Genomic DNA, 16,838 nt, shown 5'->3' with positions numbered 1-16,838 from the left:
CTTTGTGGGCTGGAGCCTCTTATGTTGGCAATTGGAAGCTGTAGAGTTCTGGCAGCTTATCTCGTATTGGGCTGGAATCAGCAAGGCTGGAACGTTCAGGCAATTCTAGGTTGCCTGCTTTTCCTTTCCTTTAGCTTTCTTCAGCTCCTTTTAGATGGGTGCTGCAGGGTGTTTATCTGCCTGGGGCTCCTTGCAATGCTGCCTCCCTTGTTTTTTCTAATGCACTGGGAGATTCCTTTGTGGTAGAGTGCCAAGGCACCTGGTGGTTTTCTGAGCTGGTTTCTACCAGTCCCCCCCCCCCCCTTACTGAGGCACTCAGAGGTCCAGGTGTTGGTGTTTGTCTGCTCTACCACCTGGGCTTCAGGATCTCTTCCTGGTTGATAGTTGGAGGTTCTGACAGCTTACCTGATGTTGGGCTGGAATCAGCAAGGCTCAGACTTTAGGAAGACTTTAGGTTGCTTTCTTCAGCTCTTTTCAGATGAATGCTGCAGGGTTCTTATCTGCCTGGGGCCTTTTGTTGTGCTGCTTCCCTCATTTTTGCTGGGGCACTGGGAGACCTGTTTGCTGGGCTGCTGCACTGCTGCTCCCCATCTTTCTTCTAGTTCAGGTGTTCCAGGTTTTTTTTCTGGGGTGATATTTTCTGGGTTTTCAGAGGTTGATAGGGGAGAGTGAGAGTGACTGCCTTTTTACTCCGCCATCTTGGCTCCCGGAAGTGGAACCAATTTTTTTCTTGTATCATAAGAAAATTCTAGTTCAGTTTCTGATGTTCCTGTTAGTGAGCTCCTTGAAAGAAGAAACTGTCTTTTACCTTTCTTTGTATCCCCAAGTTTAGCACATTACTGGGCACACAGTAGGTGCTTAATAAATGTTTATTGACAAACTCAAATATGTCAAATGCATGGCCTGAAATCTGCATTCAGCTCATGATATTCCCAAGTATGGCCTGAAGCAGATTAAAATGTAGCTCCTATCTGATTTTAATGTGTTGCTATATTAATAATAACAACAATGATAATAATAAAGAAATATATAAACATGTGTGGTTTTCTAAGTCCATGTGTATCCTGTAGGGATCCTTATGTACAGTTTAGTGGTTCTCATTTCTATTTGAGTTTGATACCATCAGACTAACTGGCTGTTGGCATGATATATTTTTCTTCTGGTGTTTTTGTCTTTACTTTTTTAATCCATAACTTTTTTTTTAATCATATCAGGATTTTTAAAGTTTTCTTTGAGTGTTTTCTTTCCCTTGCAACCAACAAATTTCCTTCTGAAGGGTTTCTGGTGGTTTTTCTTCTTTGGGGCATTTTTTTTGAGGTAAATATTACAGAGCTCTGCCTTCTTTCAAACTCTTGCTCTTTTCCTCTTCCAGGAAGTCCCAATGCCCTTTCCACAACACCACAGCTATAAAGGATTGCAATAGGCACCAAGACTAACTGGTACCTGAAAGCAGAATCTCCTCTGTAATATTTTTGACAAATAGCCACCTAAACTTCCCATCCCAAGGATGGGCAATTTGCTACTGATCCAGGCAGCCCATCCTACTTATGAACAGCTTTATTTGTTAGAAAGTTTGTCTTTTTATGGAGTGGAAACCCACCTTTCTGTAACTTTCACCAACTGTTCCTTTTTCTGCCCTCTCGAGCTAATCATAATGAGTCTAGCCATCCTCCTCCTCCATATTAAAAAAAAAGTACTAATTTTTTTTTATAATACCAAAATTGTCCCCAGTGTCTCTCTCCCTCCCAGAGAGCCATCCTATATAACAAATAACATTTTTAAAGAAAAAAGAGAAAAAGAAAAAAAATAGCGAAACTAATCAATACATCAAAAAAGTTTGAAAATATATCTGAAAGTTCAAAATCTATCACACCAATGAACCTCTCATCTCTGAAAAGGGATGAAAGTGAGGTTATTTTCTCTTATCTCTTCTTTGGAATAATGTTTGTTCTTTGTAATTTTACTACATTCACTTTTGATTGTTTTGTGGCTATTCTTTCCAGTTATATTGTTGTAGTCTTTGTATATATTGTTTTCTTGGCTCTAATTACTTCACTTGTCATCATTTCATGTGAATATTTTCATGCTTCTTTGTATTTATTGTATTGATCACTCTTACATAACCATAATATCACATTACATCCACATACCACAATTTGTTTAAGCATTCCCTAACTGATGGGCATCTACTTTGTCTCCAGTTCTCTGCTGTCACAAAAAGTGCCACTGTAAATATTTTGGTGTACATAGGAACTTTCTTCTTATCGATGGGTTTTTGGGTGGCATAACCCAAGTAGCACAATCTCTGGTTCAGAGGATTTGGACATTTTAGTCATTTTATTTGCATAATTCCAAATTGCTTTCCAAAATGGTTATACTGATTCATAGCTCTGCCTATCTTCTCCCAACATTAACTATGTTCATCTTTCACCATCTTTGTCAATTTGCAGGGTGTGAGGGGAAGCTTCAGGACTGATTTGATAAGGATTTATCTTATTATTAGTGACTTAGAGCCTTCTTTTATATAGTTGTTAATAGTTTGCAATTCTTTTCATGACAATTGTTTGTTCATATCCTCTGATCACTTAGGTTTTCCCCCTTCCATGTTTGAAGATGGCAATCACATTCCCTCTTAGCTTGGCTTCTTCAGACTAAATTTCAGAAACCCACATCATCCACCCAGCCAGCCAGCCAGGTTAGAAACTTTGTAGACATTTCCCTCTCTCTCTCCCCATGGTTCAGTCAGTTACCAAGCTCTTTCTATTCTTTTTCTTCAATCTCTCTTTCATTTGGCTCCTTCCCAGTCTCACAGTTGGCTCCCCAGACCAGGCTGTCATCTACTGTCTCTCAAAGTCTTACATTAGCCTCCAAATTGCTCTCCCCATTTCCAGTATCTGCCTACTCAAATCCCTTCTTGCTATCTAATTTAATTTCCTAAAAAGAATCTCTTCCCCTGAGCAAAAAAATGAGGAGCCCTTCAGTAGTCCCCATTACTGGCGAGATAAAATCCCAACTTATTAGTCTGGCATCCAAAGCCCTCCATGATCGGGCTCCACACTACGAAAGTCAATGTGCATTGGAGGTCAGAAGAATCCAATCCCAGGAGAGGGAGTTCCTGGCGTTCTTTCCCTGCAATCCTGCCTTACTGAACTCCATTAACTTGTGGCCACAAATGTTTCCTGCAGTAGTGTCAATAGGATACTACTAGAAGACCATGGAGAAGTCATGATTTCTAACAGTGAGAGGAATAAGGGACTTTTTTTTCTAGATAGCAGAAATTCAGGACGAACGTGAACAACTACATCTTTCCTCTAACCATGTTATTAAATGGCCTCTTGAGACCAAAAACAAAAACAAAAAAAAGGCTATTTGTGTGGTCCGAACAAGACTCTGGCTCTTGCTATCCCAGTTTTGTAGCAAAAAGGCAAGTCACTAACAGAAAATCAAGCAATAGACTCATTCTCAAGGCTCCTATACAGAAAGGGTTATATATTCTCTTCTTGACTCCCCTGCCCCTGGGGAAACAAACTGTCCCTGGAAAACTCATTGTCTCTCAGAGATGAGGGAGGATTTTGTGGAAGCTGAAACACCTCTCATAGTTCCAACTTCTGGCAACCAGTTGTGCATCACTGCTCCTTAGCAACTTGTGACCGGGCTCCCTCGGGATGTTTCCCCTATCACTGAAGCCCCCTATCACTGTCATTCTACTTCCTCTATCTCTATAGCTGTAGTTAGCTGAAGCTCAGCTTTTCCCCATTGCTCTTTTCCTACAGAACTGTTCCACCCTCCATCTCCATGGTCTTCTCCTAGAACTGTGGGTGTAACTGCCTCTTCCTTCAGGGAGTGGGTTATTGAGGCTGCCTGGATGTCTCAACCACACACCCAGCTGGAAGATAAAAGGGTTGATCAAGACCTCTCCTACTCAACCCTCTCCCAGAAAGGTCTTCAATACTCACTCCTGGTTGGATCAGGATGAGTCAAGTCTGACTTTCTATCTGTCTGATTTATCCTTTGAAATCCTCTCATGCACCTGGAAGCTAACACCTATAGCACCAAAACTATGAAAAATACTTTTGAAGCTTTCATAAGTCTCAAGGCACTTAGTAACACTGGAGGGGGCTGGAAAGGGGGGAGTTAAGGAGATGTAGACAGATAGGTGACCTTTGCCCTGAATTCCTATTTTTAAGGCAAAAAGCCCTCATCCCCCTACAGACTGATCCTGACAGCGAATGGACCCAGGGCAGCCTTAGATATAGGCTGGGCCTGAGGGGATAAAAAGAGAGGGAAAACCCGAGGCTGTGCCCAACCAGATGAAAGCTAAGACTCCCAAGATATTACTTCTATCTGGAGCTGGCTCTCTGGCTGCTCTTCTTCCTTCCTAGATATTGGGTTGGGTTTGTTTATTTGTTTGTTTTTGGACAAGTTCTATGGCATCACTTTCATAGGGAACTTGAAATGAGGGAACTCCTTCTACCTATGTAGTTGGACAACTGTTGCCTAGGGCAGTAAGAGGTTAAGTGACTTGTCCAGGGTCATATAGTCAGTATGTATCAGAAACAAGCCTTGAACTGAGATCTTCCTGACTTCCAGGACAGCTCTCTATCCACTATGCTATGGTATCTCTTGTGCTAAGGTTAGAGTTACTAACAAAAGCTAAAAATTTTATATACATTTTCCAAAGCAATTTACCGGCTTATAGAAATTCTGGGAAGTTAGTACTATAACCATTATAACCCTCCTTTTATTTTTTTAATTTTTTATTAATTTATTTTGATTTATCAATAATCACTTCCATATGCTTTTGAGTATGGTGCACAATCTGATATAAGCTATACATTTACATTCCTATTAAACATATTTTCACATTAGTGATGTTTTAAGTAAAAATTAGAGGAACCACCAGAAAGAGGAAACAAAACTCAACAGAAGAAAAAAAAATAGCAAATAGTACGCTTTGATCTGCATTCAAACTCCATAGTTCTTTCTTTGGATGTGGAGAGCATTTTCCATCATGAGGCCTTTGGAGATGTCTTAGATCCCTGTATTGCTGAGAAGGGCTAGGTCTATCAAAGTTAGTACACTTTCATCTGCATGCAAACTCCATAGTTCTTTCTTTGGATGTGGGTAGCATTTTCTATCACGAGACCTTTGGAGATGTCTTAGATCCTTGTATTGCTGGGAAGGGTTAAGGATCAATATTAGTCATCGCACAACATGGCTGTTACTGTGTACAACGCTCTCTTGGTTCTGCTCACTTTATAACCCTCCTTTTAAAGGGCAGCTAGGTGGCGCCATAGTGCACAGAGCACTGAGCCTGAAGTCAGGGAGACTTCTGCTTGAATTTAAATTTGGCCTACTTAGTAGCTTTGTGACCCTGGGCAAGTCACTTAACCCAGCTTGCTTCATTTTTCTCATTTGTAAAATGAACCAGAGAAGGAAATGGCAAACCACTCCAGTGTCTTTGCAAAACACAAAACAAAACAAAACAAAAACCCTGCAAAAGGTCAGGAAGAATTAGATGTGACTGGGGAAAAACAAACAAACAAACAGGTAGAGGAGGAAATGGTAAACCACTCCAGTGTCTTTGCCAAAAAAACCTCAAATGAGGTCACGAAAAGTCAGACACAATTGAAACAACTGCACAACAAAAAACTTGAGGTGTGTTCTGGGTGCTTTTTTTTGGTGGGGTGAGGGAGAGCTAGTTGTTAAACATTTGCCAGCATACCCCTAATGGCCTCAAACAGAAGACAGCCTCATGATCTGGGGATAAGATCAGAAAATTCCACCTACTGAGAAAAAAAGGCTTTGAGTATATGTAGAAGTCTTCCAGGGCTAATCTTGGGCACCCCATAAAATTTGAATTGTTTCAAAGTCACCTACTCTGAGATGGATTGTGACTATATGTGAAGAGTGGAGGACATCCTCACTCAGGGGTCTGACTTGCCACCTTCAGGATGCTGGTTGGCCTTACCTGTCACCATGAGCATCATGGTGTAGCAGAAAGATCGGTGGCCTAAAAGTCAGCAGAAATGGGTGCGGAATCTGGTCTCAGACGCTTACTCCCTGGGTGATCTCAGGCAAGTCACAAAATCTCTCTGGGCTTTGGTTTCTTCATCCATTAAAAGAGAGTTGGATTACATTGTTATAGGATCTGAGGGTCATGGGTCCAGAGTTAGAAGGGATCTTAGAGATCTCCTGGTCCAGTCTTGCTCATAGAATACCTGAGAAAACTGTGGCCGGGGGAGATTAAGTGATTTGTCCAAAGTTATATGGATAGTAGGCATCAGAGTCAGGATTCAAACCCACGTCCTCGGACCCAGAGCCAGTAGTTCCAGCTCTAAATGGTATGAACCAAAAAAAGAGACTAGGCGCTGGCTTGCCTCATCCCTCAACACTTGTCTCCTATCTTCGTGTACTTAAGTCCAGCTTTTTGTTTCCATCTTTCCCATTCATTTGTCTCTTTCATTTCAGTTTCCTTTGTCTCTTGCTGTAGTCAACTTGGTTGGTGCCTTAGATCTGTTTTTTTTTCCCCTCCCTCTTCAGCTTCCTATTTACCCCACCTGATCTTCCATTGATATCTCCTCGAAGGTTCCAGGAAAGAATGCTGGATTTGGAGTCAGAGGACTGGGTTCAAATCTCAACCCTGCTACTTGCTATGTTTGTAATCTTGGGCAAATCACTTAACTTTTCTGGACCTCAGATTCTCCAGTTGTAAAATGAGGGAGTTGAATGACCTGTAAGCTTCCTTACAGCTCTAGACCTTTCTTTCACCTCTGAGCTTCTGCTCCAGGAGCATCCCCTTCCCCTCACCCATTGTCTCCTGCTGGGCTTTGGCTGGGCTCTGACAGCTCTCTCCCAGATTCAGTCAAGGAGAGCAGGCTGATTCCCCAAACCACATGGACAGAGGAGTGTTTCTCCTGGGAGCCTCCCTTTTATCCTCAGACATGAGAGATACCTGTTCCCAGAGTTCAGTATTTTTATGATTCTGTGATTCCATTGATATAAGTACACCATGAGGTACATAGCAAATGTAAAAAAAGATGGGATCTAAATAATAACACAGCAGAAGGACACAGTCTTCTAGGGCTCCAGGAAAAGGACATCTATAGATAGAGCACCAGCTCTGGAGTCAGGAGGACCTGAGTTCAAATCTGGCCTCAGACACTTACTAGCTGTGTGACCCTGGGCAAGTCACTTAACCCCAATTGCCTTAAAAAAGAAAAGAAAAGAAAAAGAAAGAAAGAAAGGAAGGAAGGAAGGAAGGAAGGAAGGAAGGAAGGAAGGAAGGAAGGAAGGAAGGAAGGAAGGAAGGAAGGAAGAAAAAGACTTCTAAGGAGGAAGACATTGTAGATGTTTTTCCAGCACCATCCAGGAAAAGGGTGCTCAGATCAGCAAACATTAATCAAAAAGCATTAAGCTCCTACTAGGAACAAGAACTTTGTTGGGGAAACAAAGATAAAATGCAAATAAGTCCCTACTTTCAAGGAGCTGATTCAAGGAATAATAGTAAAAATAATAATAATAATAATAATAATAACTCACTTTCAGAAAGCAATTTCCTGACAGAAGCTCTGAGGTAAGATCACAGATTTAGAGCTGAAAAGGTCGTCAGAGGTCACCAGTAGTTCAGCTCCATCATTTTACAGATGAAAGAACTGAAGCCCAGAGAGATGAATTGACTTAAAGGTCACACAGACAGTAAGTAACAAAGCTGGGATTTGACCACAGGTCCTGTGGAATCTGTGCTCTTTCCTCTATGGCACAGTGTCTAAGTAAGCCAAATAGAACTCATCTCTCTTACAGATGTGGAAGCTGCAGCCCAGGGAGGTTAAGTGATGTGTTTGCCCAGGGTCACAGAACTAATAAATATAAGAGTTAGAACTCCAAGCAAGTAATATCCGGTTGACTCATCAGGACTGACCTTGTAAAGGAGAGAGTGCATCACAGTCAGAGGACAATACCTTTGAAGGTTGCTCCTCAATCATTCTTGTATTATTAATTTGTTTCTCCAAGCAGGCTTTCCTATTAGAGAGAGGATGTGTTGACCAGCTGGTATCTGGTCCGTTTAGTGGTTATATATCTCATTATTTGTGTTGTTCAATTGTGTCCAATTCTTCATGGTCCCATTTGGGGTTTTCTTGACAAAGATACTGGAATGGTTTGCCATTTCCTTCTCCAGCTCATTTTACAGATGAAGAACTGAGACAAACAGGGTTAAGTGACTTGTCCAGGGTCACACAGCTAGTAAGTGTCTAGGGCCAGATTTGAACTCAGGTCTTTCTGACTCAGGGCACAGTGCTCCATCCACTGTGCCACCTAGCTGACCCATACATTTCATTATGAATTGGCATTTATTTTTCCAATCAGTTTTGTGAGACTGGTTTCAAGAATGCCCTTTATTAAACACCTAAGGTCCCTTTCAGCTCTAAATTCTGTGATTCCATGATCCAACTTTGGGCAGACAGTCCTGCAGTTGGACACTTGGATAAGATACAATCCCTACCCTCATGAAGTTTATGGTCTAGAATGGGGATGAGAGACAAAGAAAGATAGCAATTAAGATATAATGTTTCATAAATAAGTTCCTTTGCAAATGCAAATTGCAAACACAAAAATCGCAAACACAAATTGCATGTGAGATCAGAGGGTGTAAGGCTATTACCAATAGGGTCAATCAGGGAGGGCTTCCTAAAGGGGGTGTAATTTGGAAACAAGGTGATACAGTGGATAGAGCACTGAACTTGGAGTCAGGAAGACCTGAATCCAAATATGACCTCAAATACTTAGTAGCTGGGTGATCCTGGGCAAGTGACTTCATCGCCCTCTGCTTCAGTTACCTTTTCTCTTTTTAGGCAATTTGGGGTTAAGTGACTTGCCCAGGGTCACACAGCTAGTAAGTGTCAAGTGTTTGGTCTGAGGCTGGATTTGAACTCAGGTACTCCTGACTAGGGCCCGTGCTCTATCCACTGCGCCACCTAGCTGCCCCTGCTTGTTTCCTCAACTGTAAAATGGGGATCATACTAGTACCTACTTCCCAGGATTTTGGGGAGGATCAAATGAGATAGTTGTAGTATTATATAAATGCTAGTTATTGTTATTATTTAGCTACCATTGATCAGAACCTTGGAGTATCAAGAGGCTGAGGCAGGGGAGAATACCTCAGAAGTAGGGAATAGGGTGAACAGAGGTTCAGAAGTAAGAAAGCAGGTGATAAGCTGGAGGGAGAGCAGTGACTAAATCAGTGCTTGAGGCTTGAATGATGAGGAATTTAATGGACAGGGAATAAGCCACATGATTGTCATTCCTGGCAGGAGTTACATTTGTGGACATCCCTGGTGGCCTGGCGATCATTGTGGCTACATGAGGGATCTACTCCCTCCCTCTGATCTGGCTCCCCCTTAGCGCAGGCCCTCTCCTACAGTAGCTGTACAATCCTGGCCTCTCCAGCTCCCTCCCTTTCTCCCAACCATGGGCCTCTCCTCTCCAGCCAATAGATTTGCAGGAACACACCTCGCCAGGCCTCCTGCTAATGTTGGCACAAATTTGCTCTGCTCTGCTTCCTGCCACCCTTATCTTGCCCCTGCATGCGGTCCCTGCAGTGGAAAATCCTACCCCTGGCTTCCTTGTCAGGTCTTTACTGAAATGGGAACGTGGGTTCTTCTCATCATGAGTTGACCCCAAACCCCTGTCCCAGAACTCAGCCTCTGGTGAAACAGCTCCTAGTTCTCTTCCAGGCTAGAGATCTGGATGCATAAAATCAGTCTCTGATTCATTCTACTCTACTGATTATACCTCTTAATCCTAGAAATCTGAGCAGTGAGGGACCTCAAAACAAAGGATGTGAGAGTGAAAAATAAATACTTTAAAACATAGAATGTAAGATCTGGAAGGAACCTTCGAACACAAAATTCAGTGTTGGAAGGAACCTTAGAACATAGATTATAAGAGCTAGAAGGGACTTCACAGAACATCTGGTTCAATCCCTGCATTTTATAGATGGGGACCTAGTGAGGGGAAGTAATATTCTTAAGGTCATAGACTCCATCAGTGGCAGATTTCAAACTAGAACTCAGTATTTCTGACTTACATTGCTCCAGACTGCTCTCATTCCTCCTACCTCCTTTCTCACCCACTCAACATTTTTATTCTTCCTGCCTTCCCCACACACTTCAAGTTTTCCATCCTTTCTACTCTTTATCCACTAAGCCCAGAAACCCCTCTACCCCTCACCTGCCCACTCCTACCCTCAGCCCATTTTGGTCATTTTCTCTTTCTTTCTTTCTTTCTTTCTTTCTTTCTTTCTTTCTTTCTTTCTTTCTTTCTTTCTTTCTTTCTTTCTTTCTTTCTGGCAATGGGGGTTAAGTGACTTGACTAGGGTCATACAGCTAGTAGGTGTCAAGTGTCTGAGGCCAGATTTGAACTCAGGTCCTCCTAATTCCAAGGCCACCTAGCTGCCCCAGCCATTTTGGTCATTTTCAATGTCCTTAGCATGACATTAGGAGCAAGGCAGGGTTGGGAGGTAGGAGGGGCCTTTAGAATATGTTTGGTGCTGCTGGAAACCTCCTGGGCTTTGGGGCCGCCAGTTGTCAGTTTTGAGAAAGGCCCCCTATCTTATCTCTGTAGCACAGGGAAGGGAAAGTAGTTCAGGGAGAGGTGGTCTCCACACCTTTGCCGAGATGACTCAGGGGGCATGATCCAGAGTAGGAATGTCTGTCTCCAGCTTTTACTCACCCCCCCCCATTAATCAACACCCAGAATTCAGTCCTACCCAGAACTTTCAGTCCCTCTCCTAACCTCCCCCAATTCCCCAGGGCAGACCCAGAGGTTTGGAGATGGGGAGGGTTGGGAGCACGCCTGGGCAGGAGGGCACAGGGGCGGGGCACTGGGTGGGGAGAACAGGCCTTTGGATAGGAAATGAGGCAGAGTTAGAACAACACTGCAAATTCCACACCCTCTTCCTCCTCCCATCCCTGGCCAACATCCAGTCTCTTTTCATCCCTTCCACTCTCCTTCTGCTCTCCAGGCAAGCTTCCACAGGATCTCCCAGCACGACCGAGCATAGTAGGGAGAGGACTCTTCTGACCTTGCTTGCACCCAGCTCCAGAGAAATGCTCCCACTTCTGTCCCTTTTCAGCTGGGTGATCTGTTGCCAGGGAGTGATGGAAGGTAAGTATGTGAACTACCCCACCACTGCAGTCATCTGCCTCTGTCTAGGGTTGACCCTCATTGCACACAGGGGACTGGAAGCAGGGAAGGATATTTGTGTCTATCTCTAGTCATGGGAGGAGGAGGAGATACAGTTTCTGAGGCTAAGGGAGAGACTGAAGGAAGAACAGGAAAGAAACTGAGGGAAACTAGGGTAAGACAAAGAGGAGGGGGAATAGGAGAAAGAGGAGAGATGGACTAGAGAGGAGAGAAGGGGAGATGTGAAAGATGAGGAAGGAAAAGAGGGGGATGAAAAAGGATAGGAGGATATGGGACAGGAGGATAGAAGAATGACAGGCAGAATGGAAGAGAGAGAAGAATAGGAAAAAGAGAACAGAAGAAAGATGAAGGTATCGTGGTAGGAAGACAATGGAGAATGGGGGGATAATTAAGGGAGGATGGGAGAGATAAAGGAGGAAAGGAGAAACTGGGTAAGGATAGGGGAGAGAGAGGTAAGACAGGGAGAGATGGGGGGGGAATGGGAGACATTTGGGAGAAAACAGGAAAGAAACAGGGGGCAGATCCAGAAAAGCATAGGCAGGACTGCAGACAGCTGGGATGAAAGATGAGAAAGAGATGGGGGATATATGCATGTCAGGGGGCAGGGTGGGGATCAAGGGGGCTGGGGGAGGACAAGACAGAGATGAAGGAATAGAGGAGAAATTTTTGGGAGAGTGAGATAAAGACAGGGAAACAAGGGAGACATATTCAAAGGAAAGATAAGGTAGACAGAAGAGAAACATAAGGAGAGACAGAATAACATAGGGGATGAGAGAAACGTGAGGAGGGACAGGAGAGAGATGAGGAAGGACAGAAGAGAGCTGGGGAAGGCAAGAGTGGGAAAGATAGGGAAAATGTGGGGAAGGATGAGATAAAGGTGGATGAAAGAATGGGAAACAAATAGGGCATTTGGGGAAGAGATGAGATGCAAGTAGCATAAGGGAGATTAAGGAAGAGAGACATAGGGTTATGAAAAAGACACCAGGAGGACTGTAGGGGGTGGGAGGACAGGAGACAGAATGGAGACAAGAGGAGAAAAAGATGAGGGAAGGATAGAGAAGAAAGGGAGAGAATGAGTGAGAGATGGGAGGACAGAAGAAAAAGTGGAGGATCAGAAGGAGATTTGGGTGTTGACTGATGAGAAAGTAAGGTGTTACCTTCCACCATTGCCTCTAGATCTGTGCTTTGGGATCTTTGATTACTGTAGTTGGTTCAGAGGGGATAATTCCACAGGATTGGAATGTCCATTTCCTCTGTCTCTTTGAGATTTTCCAACATGGGGAAGAAGGGTGTGAAAATTTTATCTAGGATCTCATATACTATGAGGCCTTTTGGGCCCAGGTGGATCCCTCTATCTATGAAGTTGTATTTGTTGAAGCAGGAGGAGATCTTAGATGGTTTCAGGGGTTATAAGCAAAAGATAGCAAGAAGCAATTAAAACAGCTGTATATCAGCTACTAAGCAATTAGTATGGACATAAGCGTTTCCAAGGAGTTTCCTCTCTAAGCTGCTTGGCCACAGCCAGGAGGGTAGCTTCTGGCTGTTTCCTCAGGTGAAAGGTCAAAGTCCCTTTGAAAGAGTATTCTTTGTGATTCTGCCTATGGATGCTAACACAGATTCTGGGAATGAATGGTGAAGAAGTTTCCAATACAGAGACCTCAGCTATCAATAATTTTGAACCAGATCTATAGTTTCATTTGTGTAAGGAACCCCCAGTGAGGAAACTCTCTCAATGCAGTTCTGTGCCTGCTCAGAAATTCATAGTTTTAGTGATTTTCCTGCAGTACTAAGAGGTTAGGTGACTTATCCAGGGTCGCACATCCAGTGTATGGTCAGAGGGGATACTTGAACCCAGGGCTTCCTTACCTTCAGGCAGGCTTGATATCCATTATACCTTATTGACTCTCAATTATTAATCTACCCCAGTATAAATGTATGTGTGCATATATACATTCTCTAGTAAACAATTTCTGTACATTCCCAAAGAAAGTATGGCACTTGCAGTTACAAAAATTCAAAGAAACAAAATATACTTATACATACGGTGAGAAAGGTCATGGAAATTACATGACCAGATACCATAGATAGCGAGAAAGAGGACACATTGATTATGTACTTATCGTGTGCCAGGAACTGCACTAATCACCAGAGATACTCACAGAAGCGATCAAAACCGTCCCTGCTTACATTCTTTTTTTTTTTTGTTAATTTATTTTGATTTATCAACAATCACTTCCATATGCTTTTGAGTTAAAAATTTTTCTCCCCCTTCCTCCCCACCACCCTCCCCAAGACGGCGCACAATCCGATATAGGCTATACACATACATTCTTATTAAACATATATTCATTTAGTGATGTTGTAAGTAAAAATTAGAACCAATAGGAGGAACCACCAGAAAGAGGAAACAAAACTCAGCAGAAGAGAAAAAAATGATATCGATTCAACTTCCACAGTTCTTTCTTTGGATGTGGATAGCATTTTCCAATCACAAGGCCTCTGGAGATGTCTTAGATCCTTGTAATGCTGAGAAGGGTTCAGTTTATCAATATTAGTCATCGCACAACATGGCTGTTACTGTGTATAACGTTCTCTTGGTTCTGCTCACTCCTCTTAGCACCCTGCTTACATTCTAATAGGAGAAGACAGTACATAGAAGGGAGCTACAAAGCAAGGCACTAACATTTCCGTGGGGAGCGGTCTGGTGTGGAGGCCTGGGGCCTGACAATATAGGGCAAACGCTCATCTATCAGAGCGGAAGATTCCAGGGATGGAGCCCAGGGTCCTGGTGAGGAGCAGGTGGAGATGAGGGTCCAAGGACAGACTTGGTCTGTCAGGGAGCAGGACAGGAAGTCACCCAGAGGTCCGGGCACGAGGCAATGGAGGCAATTTTAATAGGCCCTTCAACAGAGATAGAGACAGGCAGGGACAGATGCATTACCTCCCTCACCTCCACATTCCTGGGTCATGTATATACTCAGAGACATACATGTAAATATATACACATATATACCACCATATCACTACCATCATGACCAGACACACACTTGCATACAAACACGTGCACAGGTCCACACCTCATTTCTACCCCTGGGACACATAATGGTGTCCATCTGTCCATCCTCTTGTCTGTCTCTGACAATGTAGGTTCGCAGAGCTTCCTCATGTTCCAGATCTCTCACTTCTGGGACCCCTCCTCAGTACAGTTCTGGGGCAACGCCTCTCTCAGGGGATGGACCACTCACACTCTGGAGGGCAGCGGCCACAACATCACCATCCAGCAGCTGGAGCCTCTGGAGTCCCCTGAGCGCTGGAAGCAAACTAAGGAACACCTTCTCAAGTACCTTCATGATTTCCAGCTCTTAGTACAGCTGGTGAACAAGGAGCGGGGAGTGGCCTGTGAGTGGGGGTGAGGGCCCAGCTGTAGAGAGGGAGGGTCTCCTTGTGGGGGAAAGGACTTTGGATGGGAATAGAGCTTGCTTCTGGTGGGAGGACAATGACTAGGACTCCCCAGGGCTGGTGTAGGAGCCCCTAGGGCCTAGGGATTGGGAGCTTGGCATCTGGTCCCCACGGCCTATAAGCCTTGTTGGACCCCCTGTCTTGGGAAGACTAGGAGTCAGAGACCAAAGCCAAGTGATGTCTACCAGGACCTCTTTTAGCTGGGCAGGCCCAATGCAACCTGATCCAGAGGCTGACAGCTGTCCTGGTAGATCAAGTGCCTTAGCTGAAGTCCTCTTTCCCCACAGCCCCCCTGCCCCCCCATAATCCTCTCCATTGTTCCCAGACCTGGCCTCCTCTCCCTTCTCAAGCCTTTCATCTGGCTTCCTTCCCTGCAGTCCCACTGACTCTGCGCTGCTTTCTGGGCTGTGAGTTACCCCCTGATGGCCAAGATGCCCATGTCTTCTATGAAGTGGCCCTGAACGGGAGCTCCTTTGTGAGCTTCCAGCCAGAGAAGGTTCTGTGGTCAGCAAGCCCAGAGCAGAGCCACCCCCCAGAGCTATACGACTTTACCCTGAAGCAGCTGAACAACTATAACCAAACCAGGTTCGAGCTTCTTGAATTCTTACAGGACACATGTGTGAGCTTCCTGAAGCAGCACATGAACAGAGTCTCAAAGTCAGGTATGTGATTGGATGGGGATGATCAGTGGGTACCGGGCCCAGTCCAGGTGTGGGGTGTCCCCAAGGCATCAGATGCTCTGGTACCACCTGTAGAACCCCTCCCCTCCCAGTCACCCTGGGCAAGAGCCCCCTCAAGCAGCTAAGCTCTGGGTTGGGCAGGAGAGAAATGGAGATCAGAAGCCTCGAGTATAGGTGAGCACCTTGCCAAGGTCTCCCCAGGCTGACCTCCTCCACTCTTGCCAGGGCCAGTCTATTCATTCCTCCTCTCATTCAGCACAGATTTGCTAAACACTAGGTGCCCAACACTGCTTGCTCCTCCCTCCTCTGACTCAGAGCTGATCCCTTCATATTCTGCAGCGTCCCGGGATTCCCGATCCTACACAATGCTGATTCTGGGCATCATCATGGGTGTCTTCACCATCTCCAGTGTGGCTGTTGGCATCTTCCTGTGCACAGGGGGAAGGTGGAGCTAATCTTCCCCCTTTCTACAAAAGCAGAGCCGATCATCCCAGCCCAGAAAACCACGTGAGACTGAGGCTCTATGGATCCAAGAGGGAGTGGTAGATGTTGCCCTCTTCTGGCTCCCCTGCTCTCCCACCAGAGATTTTGGGCTCAGGAATTCTGTAGATGCTGGGGTTCCCACCCTAAGAGAGATGTAGTACCATGGGTGCGTCCAAGCATAACAACATGAAAACAGACCCAAACTGATAAATAGTAGGAATCCTGGGGGTGTCCAGTTTAAGCACAGTAGGGTCATTGCATTTAGAGCTTGAGCAAACTTAGAGATCACCTAGTCCTCATTTTATACATGAGGAAACTGAGGTCCTGAGAGGTTTAAGAAATTTGCCCAAGCTCAGAAAGACAGCAGATAGCAGATAAATGGGGTTCCAAGCTTGATGTTCTTTTTGCTATACCATGATGGGCCATGGAAGTGGTAATATCTCCTCTGATTGAAGCCAGAAGGCCTAATGACAGAGTCATGACATCAAGAACCATTAGAATGATTGTGGACCAATGGATTGGGACTCTGGGTGGGGAAATCACTTCTCAAGCAGGTGAGATTTGAAGGGCTCTGTCTGTCGCAATGACAGAACCCTACTAGCCACCCCACCCCCACCTCTCGACATGCAGTGACTTTGAAGTAACCAAGAGCCCTCTCTTACACTGAGGACAAGTGACATCTAAACCTACCTCCTTTTTTTCTTGGAAAATTCCATTAGGAGTCCCATTCTTATCTAGCTTCCCTAAATAGTTCTATCAGGGGAGTAAGACAGAGTCTGGAAAGCTCTTGAAAGTGAGAAAATCTTGTGGGGGGAGGAGCTCAATTCCCCTACCATCATCACATTCAAATTCTGGTTCTGCCAGTGACTTATGTGAGCTAATCCCTCCATTGCTCTGGTCCTCAGTTTTCTCATATGCAAAACGTGAATAACACTTGCTTTATCTACCTCACAGGGCTGTTGTGAGGATTTCATTAGATAGGAGTATCTGTAAAATACTTTGCAACCATCA

General features: G+C 44.5%; 1 protein-coding gene across 2 annotated transcripts in view; it reads left to right on the top strand.

Moving 5' to 3' along the window:
- PROCR (protein C receptor) overlaps nt 1-16,838 on the top strand; it is a 25,128-nt gene extending 8,290 nt beyond the window's left edge. For both annotated transcript variants that reach the window (XM_020998730.2, XM_020998729.2), the window contains exons 2-5: nt 11,024-11,166; nt 14,353-14,604; nt 15,042-15,326; nt 15,684-16,838. In XM_020998730.2, coding sequence (XP_020854389.1) covers nt 11,109-11,166; nt 14,353-14,604; nt 15,042-15,326; nt 15,684-15,799 — 711 coding nt within the window. In that variant the 5' untranslated portion in view covers nt 11,024-11,108 and the 3' untranslated portion in view covers nt 15,800-16,838. The remainder of the gene's footprint in view (nt 1-11,023; nt 11,167-14,352; nt 14,605-15,041; nt 15,327-15,683) is intronic.

The sequence above is a fragment of the Phascolarctos cinereus genome, unplaced genomic scaffold (assembly GCF_003287225.1).
Source record: "Phascolarctos cinereus isolate Bilbo 61053 unplaced genomic scaffold, phaCin_HiC Scaffold_2;HRSCAF=192, whole genome shotgun sequence".
In the NCBI taxonomy this organism is placed as follows: Eukaryota; Metazoa; Chordata; class Mammalia; order Diprotodontia; family Phascolarctidae; genus Phascolarctos; species Phascolarctos cinereus.
Note: the sequence above shows the minus strand (reverse complement) of the source record. Positions and strands in the feature narration are given on the sequence as shown.